Source organism: Xenia sp. Carnegie-2017, unplaced genomic scaffold (assembly GCF_021976095.1).
Source record: "Xenia sp. Carnegie-2017 unplaced genomic scaffold, XeniaSp_v1 HiC_scaffold_20, whole genome shotgun sequence".
NCBI lineage: Eukaryota > Metazoa > Cnidaria > Anthozoa > Malacalcyonacea > Xeniidae > Xenia > Xenia sp. Carnegie-2017.
The window spans coordinates 12,605,665-12,624,063 of NW_025813483.1; the positions used below are offsets into that span (position 1 = coordinate 12,605,665).

General features: G+C 34.9%; 4 protein-coding genes across 5 annotated transcripts; 2 read left to right on the forward strand and 2 right to left on the reverse strand.

The window, feature by feature from the left end:
• Positions 1 to 36: 36 nt before the first annotated feature.
• On the forward strand, positions 37 to 9,828 carry LOC124441356. The gene is made up of 13 exons (XM_046991804.1): positions 37 to 240; positions 618 to 645; positions 729 to 848; positions 2,117 to 2,331; positions 2,701 to 2,805; positions 2,976 to 3,041; positions 3,243 to 3,335; positions 3,544 to 3,669; positions 3,763 to 4,018; positions 5,205 to 5,317; positions 6,702 to 7,485; positions 7,737 to 9,504; positions 9,575 to 9,828. Exons 1-13 carry the CDS (start codon positions 187 to 189, stop codon positions 9,651 to 9,653), a joined length of 3,807 nt encoding a protein of 1,268 aa, XP_046847760.1. The 5' UTR covers positions 37 to 186; the 3' UTR covers positions 9,654 to 9,828.
• Positions 9,829 to 10,171: 343 nt separating this feature from the next.
• Positions 10,172 to 15,194, reverse strand: LOC124441357 (tetratricopeptide repeat protein 8-like). Its single transcript, XM_046991805.1, has 14 exons — positions 15,028 to 15,194; positions 14,512 to 14,632; positions 14,224 to 14,284; positions 13,623 to 13,742; positions 13,441 to 13,483; positions 13,246 to 13,335; positions 13,123 to 13,167; positions 12,641 to 12,726; positions 11,959 to 12,097; positions 11,787 to 11,846; positions 11,496 to 11,635; positions 11,212 to 11,383; positions 10,774 to 10,980; positions 10,172 to 10,696 (listed from the first exon to the last, which is right to left on the reverse strand). The coding sequence occupies exons 1-14, from the start codon at positions 15,133 to 15,135 to the stop codon at positions 10,580 to 10,582; spliced, it is 1,509 nt and encodes a 502-aa protein (XP_046847761.1). The 5' UTR covers positions 15,136 to 15,194; the 3' UTR covers positions 10,172 to 10,579.
• A 50-nt stretch (positions 15,195 to 15,244) lies between these two features.
• On the forward strand, positions 15,245 to 17,960 carry LOC124441516 (dnaJ homolog subfamily C member 17-like). 2 transcript variants are annotated; one of them, XM_046991996.1, is made up of 10 exons: positions 15,245 to 15,326; positions 15,450 to 15,519; positions 15,628 to 15,686; positions 15,773 to 15,860; positions 16,095 to 16,171; positions 16,331 to 16,471; positions 16,596 to 16,673; positions 16,753 to 16,833; positions 16,944 to 17,057; positions 17,138 to 17,960. In XM_046991996.1, exons 1-10 carry the CDS (start codon positions 15,249 to 15,251, stop codon positions 17,261 to 17,263), a joined length of 912 nt encoding a protein of 303 aa, XP_046847952.1. In that variant the 5' UTR covers positions 15,245 to 15,248; the 3' UTR covers positions 17,264 to 17,960. The 2 variants fall into 2 exon arrangements, with proteins under 2 accessions (XP_046847952.1, XP_046847954.1); XM_046991998.1 differs by having other exon boundaries at positions 16,944 to 17,051.
• On the reverse strand, positions 17,394 to 18,314 carry LOC124441518 (GTP cyclohydrolase 1 feedback regulatory protein-like). The gene is made up of 3 exons (XM_046992000.1): positions 18,111 to 18,314; positions 17,947 to 18,041; positions 17,394 to 17,735 (listed from the first exon to the last, which is right to left on the reverse strand). The coding sequence occupies exons 1-3, from the start codon at positions 18,213 to 18,215 to the stop codon at positions 17,609 to 17,611; spliced, it is 327 nt and encodes a 108-aa protein (XP_046847956.1). The 5' UTR covers positions 18,216 to 18,314; the 3' UTR covers positions 17,394 to 17,608.
• Positions 18,315 to 18,399: the final 85 nt, after the last annotated feature.

The following is an 18,399-nucleotide window of genomic DNA, read 5'->3' on the forward strand; positions in this document are numbered from 1 at the left end:
AGGAATGTCAATTGATGAAGTGGAAGCACAATTTTAATTTGAATTTGAAACTTCACCAAATGCGGAGAAATGGAGGAAGACGACGAAGAAATTATATTGTCATAGAGATTTCACTTTGTTGAACCCAAAAACATTAAAGAAGAAGGCTGAGAAAACCTTTTTTAGATTTATGGAAATGCTAGACTCATGATGACGGACTTACTTCGCCCTGGAGACCTAATAAAACAGAGATGGAAAGTTGTAAGTTTTCAATGAGCTTGATTGTGTGGTTTCACAATATAATTAGGGCTTATTTCACCGGTATAACCAAATATTATACGTTCTCATCTGTTTTACGCTGCTTTTTAGTTATGAGCACTCAATTTTTGAAAAACTGATGAATTCTACGTGATACGTTGACAAAAAAAAAATGAATTGTCATTGTTTTCCCTAAAAAGTGACGTCGGAGATAGTTTCGTTGTCAACAGACAATCATTTCCGCTTACACGATTTTCTGCGAAATCGTTTTTGAAAGTGGCCGTATTACACCATCAATGTATGCCCCTTATAAGTTAAATTATGTCTCAAGAAAGATAATTAAACGTTTTAATTATATAATTCCTTTCTTGCTTTTTAAGATAAGAAAGATTGGTGGCGGTGGGTTCGGTAAGCAATTTATTAGCCATTATATCGTAGTGTAAACAAATTAATTTGCCGAACATATCTTATTTCATGAATGTAATTGCCAGGGGAAATATATGAAGGATTTGATAAGAACACGGAAGAACATGTTGCTGTCAAACTGGAGTCCTCCACCCAACCAAAGCAGGTCCTTAAAATGGAAGTGGCTGTACTTAAAAAGTTGCAAGGTCAGTATTTCTATATTATTTTGCCATAACAACTGAACTCTTTATCCATTTTCTTCTCATGAAAGAACTGGAGTTTAGTTAAGGACCCAACTTTCATCATCAGATCATTATTGGTGAAAATATTAGACTAAAGTTTATAAGAACCTGTGTGCGAATTAATGGTGTGCAATTTGCAATTTGCTTATCATTTTTTCAAAAGATATGCAAAAATCTTCTGCATTGATTACCAGCTTGCAAATTGAAATATAATTTTCAAGCAATATCTTTACTGATTTTTGTAAATAAGCGCGCTGCACGACATTAAAATATTAGGCTATGTTGAGGCCATGTCAACTAATTCGGAATCAAAAGAAGTGAAAATAAGCCAAATGTCAGACATCCATTGATGTTGGCACAAGGTTGGAGGACTTTTGGAGGAACATATGTTTGTACTTGGATATTTGCACTGCCATACTCTCGTCACCTGTTAGTAAAGCAAAGTTTTCAAACTGTCTAAACATTGTGGAACTGTTATTAATCACATCCATCTCAAATGCTGTGGTTAAAAAAATGTTCTCGACATTGGCCAGAATGAAGCCACACCTAAGCAACAGAATGTCAAAAGAAAGATTGGACAGTCTGTTGAGAACTAGGGAGGAGATACCATCAGTGAAGGATTATGATCCAGCTGCTGCAATTGAGTGCTGGTATGAACAAAAGGAAGCAAGCACTGGATATGAAGGCCAATGACTGAAGAGAAAATTTATACGTTAGACACATGCCTATTTTTTAGACTAAGAGTTGTCAGAAAGTGACAAGTTATGAACTTTAACATTTTAACTTGGGTATATTTATGATAAGCGCATATTTTAAAAATATTAATTAGCAACCAGTACTGCTTCATAATTAATGTATTTCATTATGCTTCTGGAGGAACATTTTTTTGAAAAAGAAATTGCACATCATTTTTCTCGACTAATTTGCACACTGATAAGAACTAAAGTTTACACATTAAAACACTGCTGTTAAAGATACTAGACTAAAGTATGTAAGAAGTCAAGTTTTAACATTGGATCATTATGAAAACACTAAACAAGATTATTTAAGAAGTCAAGTTTCAACATCAGATAAATCCCAATGCTAGACATTAAAGGTCATCATCAGATCACTCTCCATAAAGATATTGAAGTAAAGTATATAAGAACACAAGTTTGAACATTACATTCTTCATGAAGTGGAGAATATGCAAGAAGTTTATTTCAGCATTAAAATTGATGTTTTGATTGCAGGATGCAACACAATCTGCAAATTTTTTGGTTGTGGTAGAAATGATCATTACAACTACGTAGTTATGTCATTACAAGGCAACAACTTGGCTCAACTGAGACGTGGGCAACCAAAAGGAGTATTTACTTCAAGTACTGTACTTCGTTTGGCTTATCAAGTTTTACAATCAATTGAGGCTATTCACCAGGCTGGCTTCTTGCATCGAGACATCAAACCTGTATGTTGGTCTAGTCATTTTCTTTATAGATTTCATTTATATTTATGAATCCATGCTATAGTTAAAAGAGACAATATCAGTTATATAAGTTATTTTTTTACAATATCAGTTAGCAAGACAATACTAAAAATTTGTTATCACTTCTTATCATCCATTGTTCAACAATGCCCCTCAAATATTTTGCTCATTTTGTCTATCAGGAACTATGTTGATATCTATTGGTATCATTTTGTAATCTTGTTTAACACACTATTAAACACGCCATTGCTTTGAAATGCTGAGATATTTTGTTGAGATTCTGCTTAAAGACAATTACCACTTTCTGTGTCAAACTGATAATCATTTTGAATCCATTTATTGATTGTCTAGTCTAATTTTGCTATGGGAGACAATGTAGCAAATTGCCACATTTGTTACATGCTGGACTTTGGATTGTGCCGTCAATACACTAAGTCATCGGGAGAAGTTAAACCGGTAAGATATACGTAGTGGATATCTTTTACATAGAGTAGTACTGAATCTTGTTCTGAGTTAAAATTTGTCTTTCTTGCTAGCAGTGCTTGCTAATTTGAATTTGCCATTTGAAATACTTAGGAAAATTACTGGTTTGAAATGAAAAATTCATTCCTGTTCTTCTTCTATAGGCAAGAAGCAGTGCAGGCTTTCGTGGAACAGTTCGATATGCTTCCATCAATGCCCATAAAAACAAAGTAAGAGTCATCTAACTGTCATGCACCGAATTTGAGCAATCAATTTGTTTGATTTTTATTGTTGAACTTTATTGGTTAGTTTATAACAACATGTTGTTAGTGTATTAAACTTTGTACCATTCATGATGTTAGTGATGATGTCAGTGATGATGTTGAGTGCTGCTCATTGACTATTGACGATTCATGTTTATTAACTTCTAGGAAATGGGCCGACATGATGATTTATGGTCGTTTATGTACATGATGGCTGAATTTTCTAATGGTTATCTTCCATGGCGAAAAATCAAAGAAAAGGCAACTAGTTATTTTGTTGAATTAATAAAAATGATTTACTCATAGCTTCCTAAATATTGCTCGATTACCTCCCAGTTAACTAGTGTACTAACCCAACCTTCGCTTTAACAATCGTTTCATTGGAAGTCAAGGATATTTTGCTAATCGTTTAACCATAGTCGAGTTCCTGTTTACTTCATGAGTACATATCGTAACTTGTGCCTTTTAGGAAAAAGTTGGCAAAATGAAGGAACATTATGATCACTCGTTACTGCTCAAAAATTTACCAAAAGAATTTCACGATATTTTAAAGCACATAAAGAGTCTCACATACTCCGACAAACCTAATTATAAGGTTCGTAATACAAGTGTTTACTGATTGAGATCAGGTGTCCAGTCTATGAAACAATAAGCATTTGAGATTTATCGTCTGGTATTTATTTTCTAGTTCATCTTCCTGCAACTTGAAAAAGCTCTTGAAAGAGAAGGTGTCAGAGAAAATGATCTGTACGATTGGGAAAAATCCTTTACAGAAGTATCGACTACGACAACTACAAACAGCAGCAACACAGCATTACCATATCGCTCGACGGCCGAGCCCAGGATCGGCCGATCTGATGTGATCACGCATAGTTCACATGATAAACAAGAAAAGAAAAAAGATGACCAAGTGTTACGACATAACAAGTTAAATAAAGTTGAAGGTATAGTCGATCGTCTATACAGGGTTTTTGATAGCTCAGATTTCCCTTGAACTCGACTTGGATCTCAATTTCATCAGTGGATTCATTAGATAATCCGCTGATACTCTGTTGCGATGGATATTTTCAACTGTTCATAAATGTTCATAGTAGCCTAGTTCCATACATACCAGAATTATTTCTTTATACTGAACTTTGCAGTCTGTTACAATCCACCTTTCGACGGTAAACACACGTGTCAAAAATGCGAGATCATTGGGGCATTTGTAAATCTTTTTTTAAAAATCTAGAAATACTAATTTTAAAGACAGAAGGTGTAAGAGTGACTAAAAACCATTGCCCGTCAAATTAAAGGAAGCTTGGATATGACATGCAAGATATATGCAGATAAAAAGTTAGAGAAAAATAGAGAAATCTCCTACCGAAACGTTAACATGCGGCGTTCTAGTGCCTTACGTATCAGAAAGGTATCGGGAAGCATGGACCGAAAACGGGTTTTTTTTGCTTTCGAATTTTATCTTTTTGTTTATTTAAGAGTTGTTCTCATAAAATAAGCCAAACAATGTTTCAATTAACTTCTTCATACACTGTGCCTTATAATTTAAGACAACCTTAAACATGTTTTATTCAATTTTTACTGGATTATATCTTTCTGATATAACTCTGTCATTACTGTTTCTCGTGTATCATGAGCAAACCGTAATGACAAACAAGGATTATCTGGTTCCATGGCAAACAAGGATTATCTGGTTCCCTGAATTAACATGCGACGCTCTAGTGCTTAACTATCTCGGTGTATCAGGAAGCATGAACCGAAAACGATATTTTTTGTTTTCAAAATTTCAGATTCACAATTTATTGTCATTATTCTACATAAACAATACTATGTCCGACCATTTGAATGTCCGAATTTTTGAATTTGATCTCGTATTTTTGACACTTGAGTTTACCGTCGAAAAGATGGATTGGTGAGAGATGTAGCCGGTCTACAGTAGACCGTCTACTGGCAAATGTCAGCAAAAGTAAACTGTTTGAATATGACATAAGTAGAACTTAAACTGTACTGAATATCCTGAATATCCTAAATTGTCCTGAATATAAGAAGCATTTATTTACCGAGATGAGAAAGGATTTGAATAATTGCAACTCTGTGCACCTCTTCACGATATGCATTTCTATTCTATTTTAGATTATGTTGTTGAAATTATCCCCAAGGTAAATGATTTCATGAAAAATTACGAAGAGGTTAAGAACATCGACGTAAATAGAGATGGCAAAAATATTGCAGTAACTGAAACCAAGGTTTGTGGGAAGCTGATTATATCTACACGGGTACTTTGTGCCTCCGACCATTAATTAAACTTGTGTTAGGATTGCTTACCTGATCCTGAGATATCGTATGTAGATACAACATATACAATATAAATCATATACAATATAAATCAGGAGATAATATTTTAATATTATCTCCTGAAGAGTGAGAAATCACGAAACAGGCTTGTCGGGATGAAATTGTAGTTTTTGTGTATTTTCTTCTTCTCATCAATATATATATATATATATATGTATTTGAAAATTGGTAACCCAGGCATATTATGATAATGATAAGGATTCTCTGGATTTTATTTTTTTTTTTTATAAAATCCAGAGAATCCTTATCATTATCATATATATATATATATATACAAAGTGTATATACAATGTGCCCTCCCGGCTATCACCATATTAAAATGGTGACTCCTGCACTTGGGTCACAGGACGTACGGTTACACATTGTATGGATTGCATTGTAGAGTCACCACAGTGCTCAAACCTATAAAGGTGAGCTTTGCATAGCGCGAACACGGTGAACGTCTCCATATGAGACTATACCGTGTCTCACATATGAGACTATACCGTGTCTCTTAATAATATCATAATATCATAATATCATAATATGATATTATGATATTATGATATTATTAAGGATTCTCTGGAATTTTATTTTGAAATTTTTTATTAAGCTTTCAACTCGGAGCTTCGAGCCTTTCATTAACGCAATCCATACACCCGAAACCATGAAAACGCATCTTATACCATCCAATAATATCAACTCAACTACTATCCAACCAATCAGACGCTCCAAACGCCTACAAAATCTTTGTAAATAATATATTCTTAAATTCTGACGAAGGCTCGAAGCACCGAGTTGAAAGCTTAATAAAAAATTTCAAAATAAAATTCCAGAGAATCCTTAATATTATCATATATATATATATATATATATATGTTTTGTTTGATTCCATATTTAAGAAATCAAAGATGTTTACTGTGTTTGCACGGCCTTATGCAAACGGAAGAGACCCTTGGGAGAAGTCGAGAACAGATCAGTGCAAGCCCGTGACCGAAAGTCTAGGGTTGCACATGCTCGAGAGCTCTCACAAACGTCTTATTTTATATAAAACAACAATAATGCGAAACGGACAAAGTTTAAAAAATTGTTTTTATTTTTTCTCTAACATGTATTGATTGATTGATTTGCAAATCCTTTTTGATTGATTTATTGATTGATTGATTGATTGATTGATTGATTGATTGATTGATTTAATTGGTTTAGCTCAGATCGGTTTGCACAGGCAAACGCAAACACAGCTATAGAGCAATCAGCGTACATGTTTTAGTGCATTGTTTTTATTTTATAATTCAGCATGAATACAACGCAAGTCGAAACGGTGTCGATGACTCGGCTAAAGATCTTCCAAGGATAGTGACACATGATATTGTCGAAAATGGTCATCATGCTAGCAGGGAATCGAGCTCTCTTACTTCAACGAGACGGTGCCCCAAGTTAAAACTCCGTGTTTCAAATGATGACAAAAGTAGCGTGAAAGATGTTCTCGATTGTTCCACCCCTGTTGCATGTCCCAGGAATATAAAAGATACAGTCTCGCCAGTTGCTTCTAATGATGATAACATAAAAACAACAATTGGTGAAGAATTAGTAGTTTATACCGATGAGATGGCGTTGTTTCATAGGAACGAGATCAGTAGTCCACGATACTGTTCCTTCAATGTACCCACCAAGGATGTACGTGTTAGAGATGGCAAATACGAGGAGGTTGACAATGGCGGCAATCATGTGGGATTATATGATTCTGTCGAGGATCCAGTTGTATGTTCAGGATCAAAAGGTTTATTGATACCGTGTGATTTCAACTCGATACCTGCCGCTCCTTGGGGTGGATCAGAGGAACCACAAAATTACCAACCCACATTAGCCTGTCGGGATTCGTTTACCATTCCGAAGCTTTCCGATCTATACGATGTCGAAGGGGAGGAAGTCTATGGCGTCATCATGAAGGAAGATTGCGTTAACGAAGTTGAATCGATTAAGTGCAGTTTCGACGCCCCTCTGCGTATGGTTGATTTTTATGATGGTATAGATCATCATCGTATCCAAGACGGAGGAGGCATTCAGAGCACTTCAGAAAGTATAAGCACTAAGATCACTAATATTGAGTTATTACTTCGGGTGGTATTTATAGTAAGGGGTTAAACAGCGGTCACCAAGTAGCATTAAGGGATAAAATATGCATGTGTTAAGGTACTCTGGGGAAAAAAGAGGATAATGAGGTTATGAACACGGGTAATTTGGGAATACACATTGACAATCCGATGAAATACAGTTGGATTAAGAGAGCGGATTACAGGGATAAATATGGAAATACTTTTGTTTTTGTAGATATTGGTAAGCATGCGATTTATGTAAATGGTGAAGTAAAAGATGTGGCTAACGGTAATTTCACAAAAGAAGGACAACAGGATGACGCCATGAAGAGTGGGAATATTTCTAAAAGCGAACATGAAGAATACGTCCCAGAAATGACTGCCGTTATACCCGAACACAGCTCGAACGTCCTACTTCCAGCTGAAGGTATTACAACGACACCTTCTGATGAAGAATCGCCTGCACTCCGGGAATGTACGATCGGTTCCCGAGTTACAAGTCGTGATAGCTTGGCAGGTGTAGGACTTGACTGGGATTCGCCACCATCTTCGGATGAGGCAAATGATCATTTGAAGAAATTGGCAATAAGTAGTCTAGCATGTGTCTATGGCCAGGCACCGGTTATAAAGGATAATGAGACCATAGGAAAGTCAAACAGCTTCGTCTCGAAGTTAAAGAGAGAACTAAGTAAGGGTGAAGGTATGAGTTTGATTCTACCCAGCTTACAATCTGGTTTGATGAAAGGGAGTAAAGTTGGATCAACGATAATAATAGATGACCTTGGAGAGGAAATAAAATCATACTATGGGGTGGATGAAGAAATTGATGATGATGACGACGACGACGACAGGGGAATCGTGTTTGAAGTCTCGACCCCAGTCAAAGGAAGTGAAGATGGACCACTACTTGATAATGATATAAATAAAGTTGGACCACTACTTAATAATGATATAAATAAAGATGGACCACTACTTGATACTGATATAAATTCACAAGAAATTAACAATGTAAGAAATATAGGTGACGATGAAAATACCAACAAAGAAGATGTTTACAATGATAACGGATTGCTTCAAAGCACAACTTTTGATGGAATGAGCTTAATTAAACAACAGCAACTTGCTACCGTTACAAATCAACAATACGACAGTGTTCAGCGAAGCGAGCCACATTCTTTTGATTTTAATGGAAGTAATGATGAAAGTATTGCGCCATTAGAAAGTTCTTGTAAACGTGAAACAATTGAGCAGCCGAAAAGGATTGAAACGTTTTTAGAAAAGTTATCAGAGTACTCGAGTTTGGAAGAAGCTAATGTGAATATAGAAGGACAAGAGAAAGAGGGCGATGAACAAGTTCAACAAACGGTTGGCGACGTTGATGTTTTCACATCAAACATACAAACTTCAAAATCTGAAGGTTGCGTTCTTCATAAGATTTTCAAAGGTCGGAAACTCCCAAATCTTGAGAAATTAACAAAAAAACAAAATCAACCTTTAGAGGAGACGGGTGCTTCACAATTCCATCCTGTAACAGAAACATCTTTACCGGATGATTCCACTCATCATCTTGATGCTCTGAAGATTTCCTATCATGCAGATGACACTGAAAATTTAGTTAAAATAATTACGTCCTCACGGCCGGTCCGTATATTTAAGGGGGCAGATAATGAGGAAGTTAGATTGGGAAATATGACCGATGATGTAGTCAAGGAAGAAGATGATGTACTAAATAGGGCCAGTAATGTATATGAAGTAGAAGATGATAACTCTGTCAGTGAAAAAGTGATTTCCTTAGAAATCAGTGAAAATGAACCGAACAGTGTCGTATTTTTAACCAAAGTAGTTTTGAAACGTACAACATCCTTTTCTGAAACAAATGTACGTGATTTAATAGATGGGACAAAACTTGTGGAAGTACCTGTGAATGAGAAGGATAATAATGGTATATTGATGGGGCCTAAACCACCGCTTGAAGGACAGTCGAAACGATGTGTCAATGCCAGGTGATTGTTCTTTGTGTCCTTTTTGTGGCAATGCTTACAACGTTCTAACGCAAAAATTTTCCTTCTTCAGGTTGCGTCGTTTTAAGCCATGCGGTGATGCAAAATGTTCTGTTCCTCCCAAGAAAGTCGATGCTCCTTTGACAATATAGTTAAGGTTCCATCCAACCTATTTCTATAAACGTATTTTTGCATAGTTTCACCCAACTAATCATTCATTATGCACACGTGACATTCTTATTAGTTGCGTTTGAATACTGCCGTTTTAGAAGTATGCTGGTCGTACGCGATTGATTTATGAACTAAAAATAAATATACTTAAATTTATATTTAATGTCATATCACGATATATTATAATTTTATCTGCGTTCACGTTGATGTCCGTTCTGTTCTGACTGCTTAGCCATTATAGTAGAACTGCATGTGTGGCTCCAATGGTTTCATCTCGGTTTGAGTTCGGTTTTGGTTTTTCTTAAGGGAAAAAAACTCGGTTTTGTTTGATGTTTGTTCTTGTCCAAAAAAATAAGAAACAATACGAACGGACTAACTCAATCATGAACATTAAGACGAGATGCCATTAATTTGCACAGTTCGGCGTAAGCTAACTAATGATAACGTCTGCTAATTTGTATGTGTTTTTTGAAATTTGTGATATCATATACTGCCCTGATTGCTTTGAATGGATTGGAGTCAGTCACTGGGGTATTTTATTTTCCCGACATCTATTTACTTATTACTACGTATTATTATCATTGTTTTTGAAATGTTTCTGTTTGCAATAAGGAGGGCGTAGATAAACGTAAAAATTAAACCGAAACGACCGGTTTTTTTACATAAAAAGTTTTCTGTACGTAAAGACCGAAATAACCAATTTTTCGGTTAGCCGTGCAGCTCTAGTCAATCATTTGGTAATGCCATGCATGAATTATAAAACCTCATACATGAAACTATCCTACATGAATTTTGTATTTAACTATTTACAATTAAATAGAAGTTTGCACGTTCCCTATGATTCGGTGCGCGTATAGAAAAGCTGCACTTTACAAGTTTTTGACGGGCTTTGTATATGACGTCATGATTACAAAGCGTCTAATTCCGTTCGGAGTTGTCTCAAGAGATCGTTACTGTCCCAGTGCTCAGGAAAAGCCTCCAAAGATTTATTCACTGCTGCAAAACTGTTTTGTAAATCACCAACCTAATGAGAGATGGGAGGTTAAAGTTTAACAACAAATATTCTTTATATATGTAAAAGCAACCATTTTATTTACGCACCTTTTGCGAGAGTAAAGCATAATTGAAGCTAGGTTCATACATAAGAGAAGCCAAGCTCTGTGCAGTTTGAAAGAAGACCCGCGCCTGATCAATGTTCCCCTTTCTGAATTCCAATACGCCCAAGTTGTTGTAAGATTCGGCGTGATTGTTGTTTGCGGACAGAGCAAGACGAAAGCATTGATAGGACATTGCAAGATCACCAATGCGCTTTAAGAAAAATAATTAACACATGATTAAAGAAAAAACCTTTAACCTACAATTGATTGTAAATTTTCTCAAAAGGCATTTTTGCATTATGTGTTCTTGTGTAAACGTCAAAATCGTCATGTTCGTAAGTCACTTCAAAGTTTTGACGTTTGGCACAACATTAAATGTGTCGGAATTTTTTTAATAATGATTTTTTAGAAGATTTTTAGGACACGCTGATGCAGTTTTTACCAAAGCCAAGTGACCAATATTGTACCATACATCTGCCATATTTTCGTCTGAGGCAAGACTTAACGCCCTTTCAAAGCACGATAAAGCCATGTCGTATTGCTGTGCATAGAAGCAACACAATCCAAGGTTATTGAACAGTTCCGTGTTGTACACTCCCATTTGAAGTAAACGTCTAAATATTTGTAAGATAAATAAACTCCCCACCTTCATTAGTCAAGAGGACATAAAAGGTACATTGAGGTACATCTTACGCATTTTATTATTATAATAATATATTTCATTACCTGAAATATCTCAAAGCAATCTCCGGTTGATCGGTGTAAAAATGTTGCGTGGCAATGCAAGCGATTGCCTCGACATGAGTATTGTCGTAATGTAAAACATCCTTGTAAACCTGAACAGCGTCCGTCATGTTGTTCAATCCCTTGTGAATAGATGAAAGTTAAAGCTTAGTTATACATGAACTACAGACAACGGAAAGAAACTTTACAGTTACAGCTTGAACAAATGATAACCACGACACTTGGTGTGTTTTACAACAAGGAAAAGTTTTATAATATAAATTACATTACAACCTCGTGAATCCTTGCTATTCCAGTGAGAAGAGCAGTCTCACCAGTGAACTTTTCAACACCCTGAAATGATAGAATGTTTTACGTATTGACTCTCTTGAACTTAAATTGAAACCATTTGTTGTTGGTGTTTGTATGCGTTCAGATTTGCTAATGTTTATATTTGAGATGTTACCTTCTTCAAGACATCTATGGCCGTAAGTGGTTGATCAAGCCGAACATAAACTTTTGCGAGGTATAAATACGAGTCGACCATTTCATCATCGCGCAGGGATGATTTTAACTGTTTTTCGCAGTCACGAAACATACCAAGTCTGTGAGAGATAGGAACAAAACATTCAGTACTACCTATGTTAACAAATTTTGCTCTTTATTTATCATAAGCTTTAGGAACTTCAAAAACTGTTCAGGTTAGTTGTCTGTTCATTCATTACAACCTTCACCAACACATAGTTTCATATTTCTTATAAATTTTACGTGTATAGTCTCTTCTTGTTCATTCATCACCACCTTAGCCAAATCATGGTTTAGTCTACGTTTACACTATACCGGATTCGCTCATCACGACATCTTCATTTGCTCTAAAGGGCTAACTGTTCGGAGTAAAAGCTTATTTACCTGATAGATTTAGTCTATTTGATTGTGTTTCTGACTTTGAAAAATTTCACTGCCTTTTAATGCAAAGAATATTCAACCTGCTGCGATAGCAATCCGGTATAGTGTAAACGGGGCTTAATGTATTTTTTATGCAATTCAAATATTGTAAAGGTAGTTTTTTTGCAGTTCATGTGTCATACCATGAGATTGACAAGCGTTATCTCATAGCTAAAATTGCTATATTTCTAACATTTACACACCTGTAATAACATTTGGCTAATTGAACTTTCCACCACCAGTCTTTAAACTTACTGGATTCGGTCGCTCGTGCTGCTAATTCTAAAGCCTACAATAATTCATTACCATGACAACTGACGTTTTCAGAAGATGGGACCCTGTGTTATCCTCCATCGTTTATATCGAAAGATATGAAAGCCTGACGAAATGCCATCATCACTTCGCTTTACACACAGTTCACAAATCAAATCTTATATACTTAATTTAAGCATGTAGTGTTATAAAATAAGAGAATGTTTTTCACAAAAACCGTAGAGTATGACTACAAAGTAGTTGCATTCGATTTCTCCCTACATACATCAGAGGGTGTCTTCTTTTTTGTTGTTTGGCATAAAGAAAATCCATCACTGCATGAACAAAAGGGTCACCTATAGCATATAACTTTATCTTCTCTAGGTTATACTTTTCATTGTACTCTTGAAAATTTAACGTGGATTCTACCTACATTTCTCACGTCATTTTCTTGATGAAAGATGTATTCAAAAAGGGACTAAAACGAGACATACCATTAGATAAAAAAGAAAAGTATAAGAATGTTTTACATATGCAAACAGCATAAAACGTTCACCTTCGCCAGATTTTGTCTCTGAGCATACTTGGCGAAGTTTAATTTCGCTACGTTTATAAAAGGTCCGTCTGGCTGAGACAACATGGACGCCTGAAACAGATCTTCAAAGATGCAGTGTTTTTATTTTATCGACGACCAAAAAAAGACTTAAGCAGGTGAGACTAAATAAACAAAATAGATGTTGAAATTCTTTACCGTTCCTATACGGACGAAACGACCAGAAGCACTCGTAACCGGTCTGAAAGTTGTAAGTAAAGTTTGATTGTAAACTCTTCGCCTACAGATTTGTTTAATAAGCAACTAAAAGAATTCTAATTAAATCATATAGACCAGATAAGGCTTTCGAAAAAGCTCTCTTATTCCTCAAAAAAACTCACCTTGCCGTACCACCCGCAGTCCGTGAAGAACGCAAAGCCTGTTCCATGGTTCCAGGTCTGGCACTTTGGGTACCAGGCCTAATGAAACCACTCAAAGGACGTCCAGATTGTGACATGGGTCTAAAAGAAATAACACATCGTAAAACTGTTGGCTTGTAAATGTCAATATCAAAGCCAGAAAATTTCACTGTCCCCAATCATTTGGTTAGCAAGAGAAGCACAAAATTTACAAAGAACTTTTGTTTGAAAAACTACAATTTTGTTTTCAAGCTCTTCAATACAAAACAAACAAATTATTGTGTAACAAACAAGCAAATAAAAAGAATTTTAAAAAATGACATTTTCTGCTATTCAATGTTCATCAATTATTTGAGTCCAAAGTAACCATTAAGTTTGTTTGCTTTTCCAGTAGAGTTAATTAAAAGAAATTTTCAATTTTAATCTGCTCAATTTATCATCAAGACATGAACTATTTCTCCAGTTACTGTGATGAGCAAAATGAATGCAATGGGAGATAACTGTGTACAAAAATATCACATTGTGTATAAAAACAAGACTTTGTGCTCAATATTTTATAAAATGCTAGAAATGGCTAACTAACCTGACTCCAGGTGTTGGTGCCCCTATTCCTGTGCCAGGATTTTTCAATGATGTTCCGGGTCCTTGAATAATTTAGAGAAAAAAATTGAATGAATCTTCATTGTATGTTAAACTAAACAAATGTTGTATATGCACACAAAGATAGAAAGAACAACTACTAAATGCTGTTAAATTGAGGAATGGAAAAAAGAAATGGAAGAAATTAGGAAAAAGTGCTTAAGTGAGTTATTAGCTGAAAATCTGCTTAACACATTCTTAGAATTAAGATATTAAAACATTGCTTGCTAACTTGGTAACTGAGCCACAGAATTGTCATCCATTAACACTTCTGCAAGTCCTTCTTCATCTACTTCTACTTCATCAACATACACCTGTTCTGTCAAAGCTCTGGTCTTTAGACACCACGCTGCCTGTGATTAGATTTTTGTTTGTATTAAAACCATGGTTTTCATGTTCGCAAACTGATTTGCCTTATAAAGAGTAGGTAGAAGCTTAGGTTATCTACAAAATGTAATTCTCTCTTGACAATATATCTTAACAACGAAGAATCAATCGTATTCTTCAAAAACATGTGATGCGGGTGCGTGATTGAGTGGAAATTTGAGCATTTTAACAAGCGAAAAACTGAATAACTTGAGTGTAAAGTAGTAAAATACTTAAAATCTAGACACTATTTAAAGAAAAAATTAACTTCTAAAGCCAAAAAATTCTCCTATTTTTCTAAAAAATGCTACGTGTATAATCACAATATAATCATAGCAACAATTGTTGACACTTCGCGACCGCCAACTGTTGTATAATTAACCTGATCAAAGGGATTTTTCTTTAATAGTTCTGTACACAATGCCGAAGATTCCTCAAATTTTCTCCTACGAAACAAGCTCAGCGCTAAAAACAACGGATCCATGGTCATTTTGACAAATCATTTGCTATAATTTCTATATTGTACGAGCAATATCTTCCCAAGATATCTCTAAAGTGAAGACTTGATGTAGTCTACATAAAGGCGCCACATGCTTTCCTTATATGGATAAAACCAAAATGGCTGACGAAATGACATATTATGAACTGTTAGAAATCGAAAGAAATGCTACAGAAAAACAGGTAGTTAACTTTTCCGCAGCTATGAAAATTTCATGCATCAAAAATTCTAATGAATTCTCGCAAATATAGCGTGCTCAATTCTGTAACAGAAATGCAAACTCTTTTGTTGTGTTCGCTTTTCAGATCACCAAAGCTTACAGGAAGAAAGCGTTGAAATGTCATCCAGACAAGAATCCAGATAATCCCAATGCAGGTGAATACAATTCTCTTTAAATCTTGCCTGTGTTGTATATCTCTTAAGTCTCCCATATACTAAGAGAACTAGTCAATAACCAATTATCAAACTTTTTGATCTTCTTAGCTGAACTTTTTCACAAGCTTAGCAAAGCTTTTGAAGTCATTGGCAATCCAAAAGCTAAGGTTTGTTTTCAGAAAAATTCCTATATACATACTATATGCAATCCAGGAAAATTTACAAGAATTACTTTTTGTATTCTTGCCAAAAGGCAGCATATGATGCAACCCTAAAGGCAAAAGAAAGGGCAAGATTGCGTGTTCAAGCCTACGACAGCAAGCGAAAGAAGTTTAAAGAAGGTATTTTAAGTAATGAACTAGAAGAAAGTCAAAGACCATAATTTTTTCAAAATAACAGCCATTGCTCATCGACTTATCAGCGTTCGAACTTATCTACAAGTTTTGATCCTGTCTGAAATACGTAAGGCTAGTGTGGCTCACTTTATTGGAAAATATTGTTTTCAAGTTTAAGGTTTATTTGGAAGTATTTCCTTCTCATCCTATTCAAAAATAATTTTTGAATTACAATAACAGATTTGGAGGAAAGGGAGAAGTCAAGTCAAGAGGAGTTCAATAAAGATGAAGTTATTGTTAGGAATTTTGAAAGGGAGGTATTATAATTTATATTTACATTGATAATCCAAGTATTGTAATTGATAGAGTACCATGTATGATATGACCGAATAGGTAACACTGAACAGATTGAGCTTGTTATTGGCTAATTGATAATATAAGTAACATGTACAATAATGTTAAACATTGTTTTTTAGATTGAACATTTGAGGGAAGAAGGCTTAAAAATATTGCAAAGAGAACAAGAATTAATGAAACAAGTGATTGAAAAAGAGAGACAGAAACAAGAATCATCAACTAGACAAGATAATGACTTTACCCCTACTCCAAAACTTAAGGTAAACCTTAGGGATATTTTTGTATTTGTCATGAAAGGGTGTGATAATTTTTCAATGGAGATTGATTGTTGATTAGATCCTAATTACATATCATCTTTAATTGAGAAAATTTCCCGTTTTTTAGCTTCGTTGGAAATGTTCAAAAAGTGACACAACTAATGGCGGATATTCTTCTGAAATTCTCAGATCAATGTTCAGAAAGGTTGGCTGACATGGAATTTGAGTAAGTGAATAGATAAGGAAGAAAATCTTTCAACTATCTCATGTTTTACGTTGAGTAGTATGGTGATATTGAGAATCTCTTGGTCTCTTCAAAGAAAATGGGTAGTGCTATCATTGAATTTAGAGATTTTAACTCTGCTGTAAGTGTTGCCGATATGTTTTTTGCCTTGATATTACTTTTTTATGGGCAATTGGACCTTAGCAATTTGGTATGTATAAACATTTATTAGAATTGTTGTGTTTACAATAGAAAATGGCTGTTGAAAATGAATATGGAAATCCAGCTAATCCCTTGAAAATCACATGGTTAGAAGGAATTGGTAACCCAAATGTACCTACCACAACTGTCGAAACTCAGGTTGATGTAGGTCTTGTTAAATATGGCATATCCAGTTCATATGGGTGCAGAATTAACTTTTTAGCTTTGATTAACTCATATTTTAGTTTAAATCTTCACCAAAAAATTTGGCTTTGGAAAGAGACTTTGAAACATTAGTGATGAGAAAACTACGTCAAGCTGAGGAAAGAAAGAGATTATGTGAAGAGATTGCTAATGAAGAATCTAGGTAGCAGTAATCATAGACTATTCTTCCGTGAGAATTTAGAGACCAGGCTACACTCAACATCCTTGAACGAGACAAGAAGGTAGGTGGTTAGCAAGAGTGCCCCAAAAGTAAACATGAAGAATGGGACCAATAACTATCTAAAACAATTTCATTCATAACTTACAAGTTATTACAATGACTACAGATTTATTATACAACAAATGGCAAGTATGCAAAATTCAAAACTGATAATCTACACTTACTTCCAATCTAACTTATGGAATTGATACACAATTGATGAAGTTTTATCTTCATGGATTGCATTTGATGATGATGACCTTTGTGTATTGATATAAATGAAGTTTCAGTTTCATTCTTTTCCATAACAAGTCCATAAACATGTTTGTCCCGCACCAGCCATTGAGACAACGTGGTAGCCTTTTTTTTCCAACTTGTTTAAAATTACCCGTGGGGGGTCTGGTGAACGATATTCTTTACTATAGGTAGTTAAAGTACTTCATTTCATGTTGATATCAATGATATAGAGTGGGAAATTTGTGAAAAAATTCTAACTATTAACTGTGCAAAAACTTTGGGCAAGTGTGGCCGCTTGTTATGACAGACAACCAAGCAGCAAATTGCTCAGTGTGAATTTTATTTTTACAATTGTAAATCATGGAATTATATTGATTAATTTAAAATACTCACAAATTATTTCCATATTCTTGGCTAAGTTTTGCTTTGAGATAGTTCATTAGTTCTGGATCTGACCATTCATCACCTACAATGGTTGGTCCACTTTCCTAGAATGTCAACATGCCTTTGACAAATAATCCTTGAATATCAAAGTAATGAGTTTTTTTCGCACATACCGTTCTAATCATTGTAGAAATTATAATGTAAGGCATGTTGGAATCTTTTTCTATACAACAACGAGAACCTAAAAATATAAAGCTAGTCAAAATGTAAATATACATAAAGTATGGTTTTGTTTTGTAAATTATGCTCTAAATGTTTGTGGGCGCAATATGTTGGCAACGTTGAAAACAACTTAGACAGTAAAATTTTTGTGCCCTTTTCTATTGACTTTAAGTACGTGCACTTAACATATTTTTTGGCTCAAAGAATTTAACTGGTCGATTTAGAACGATTTTGGCACTT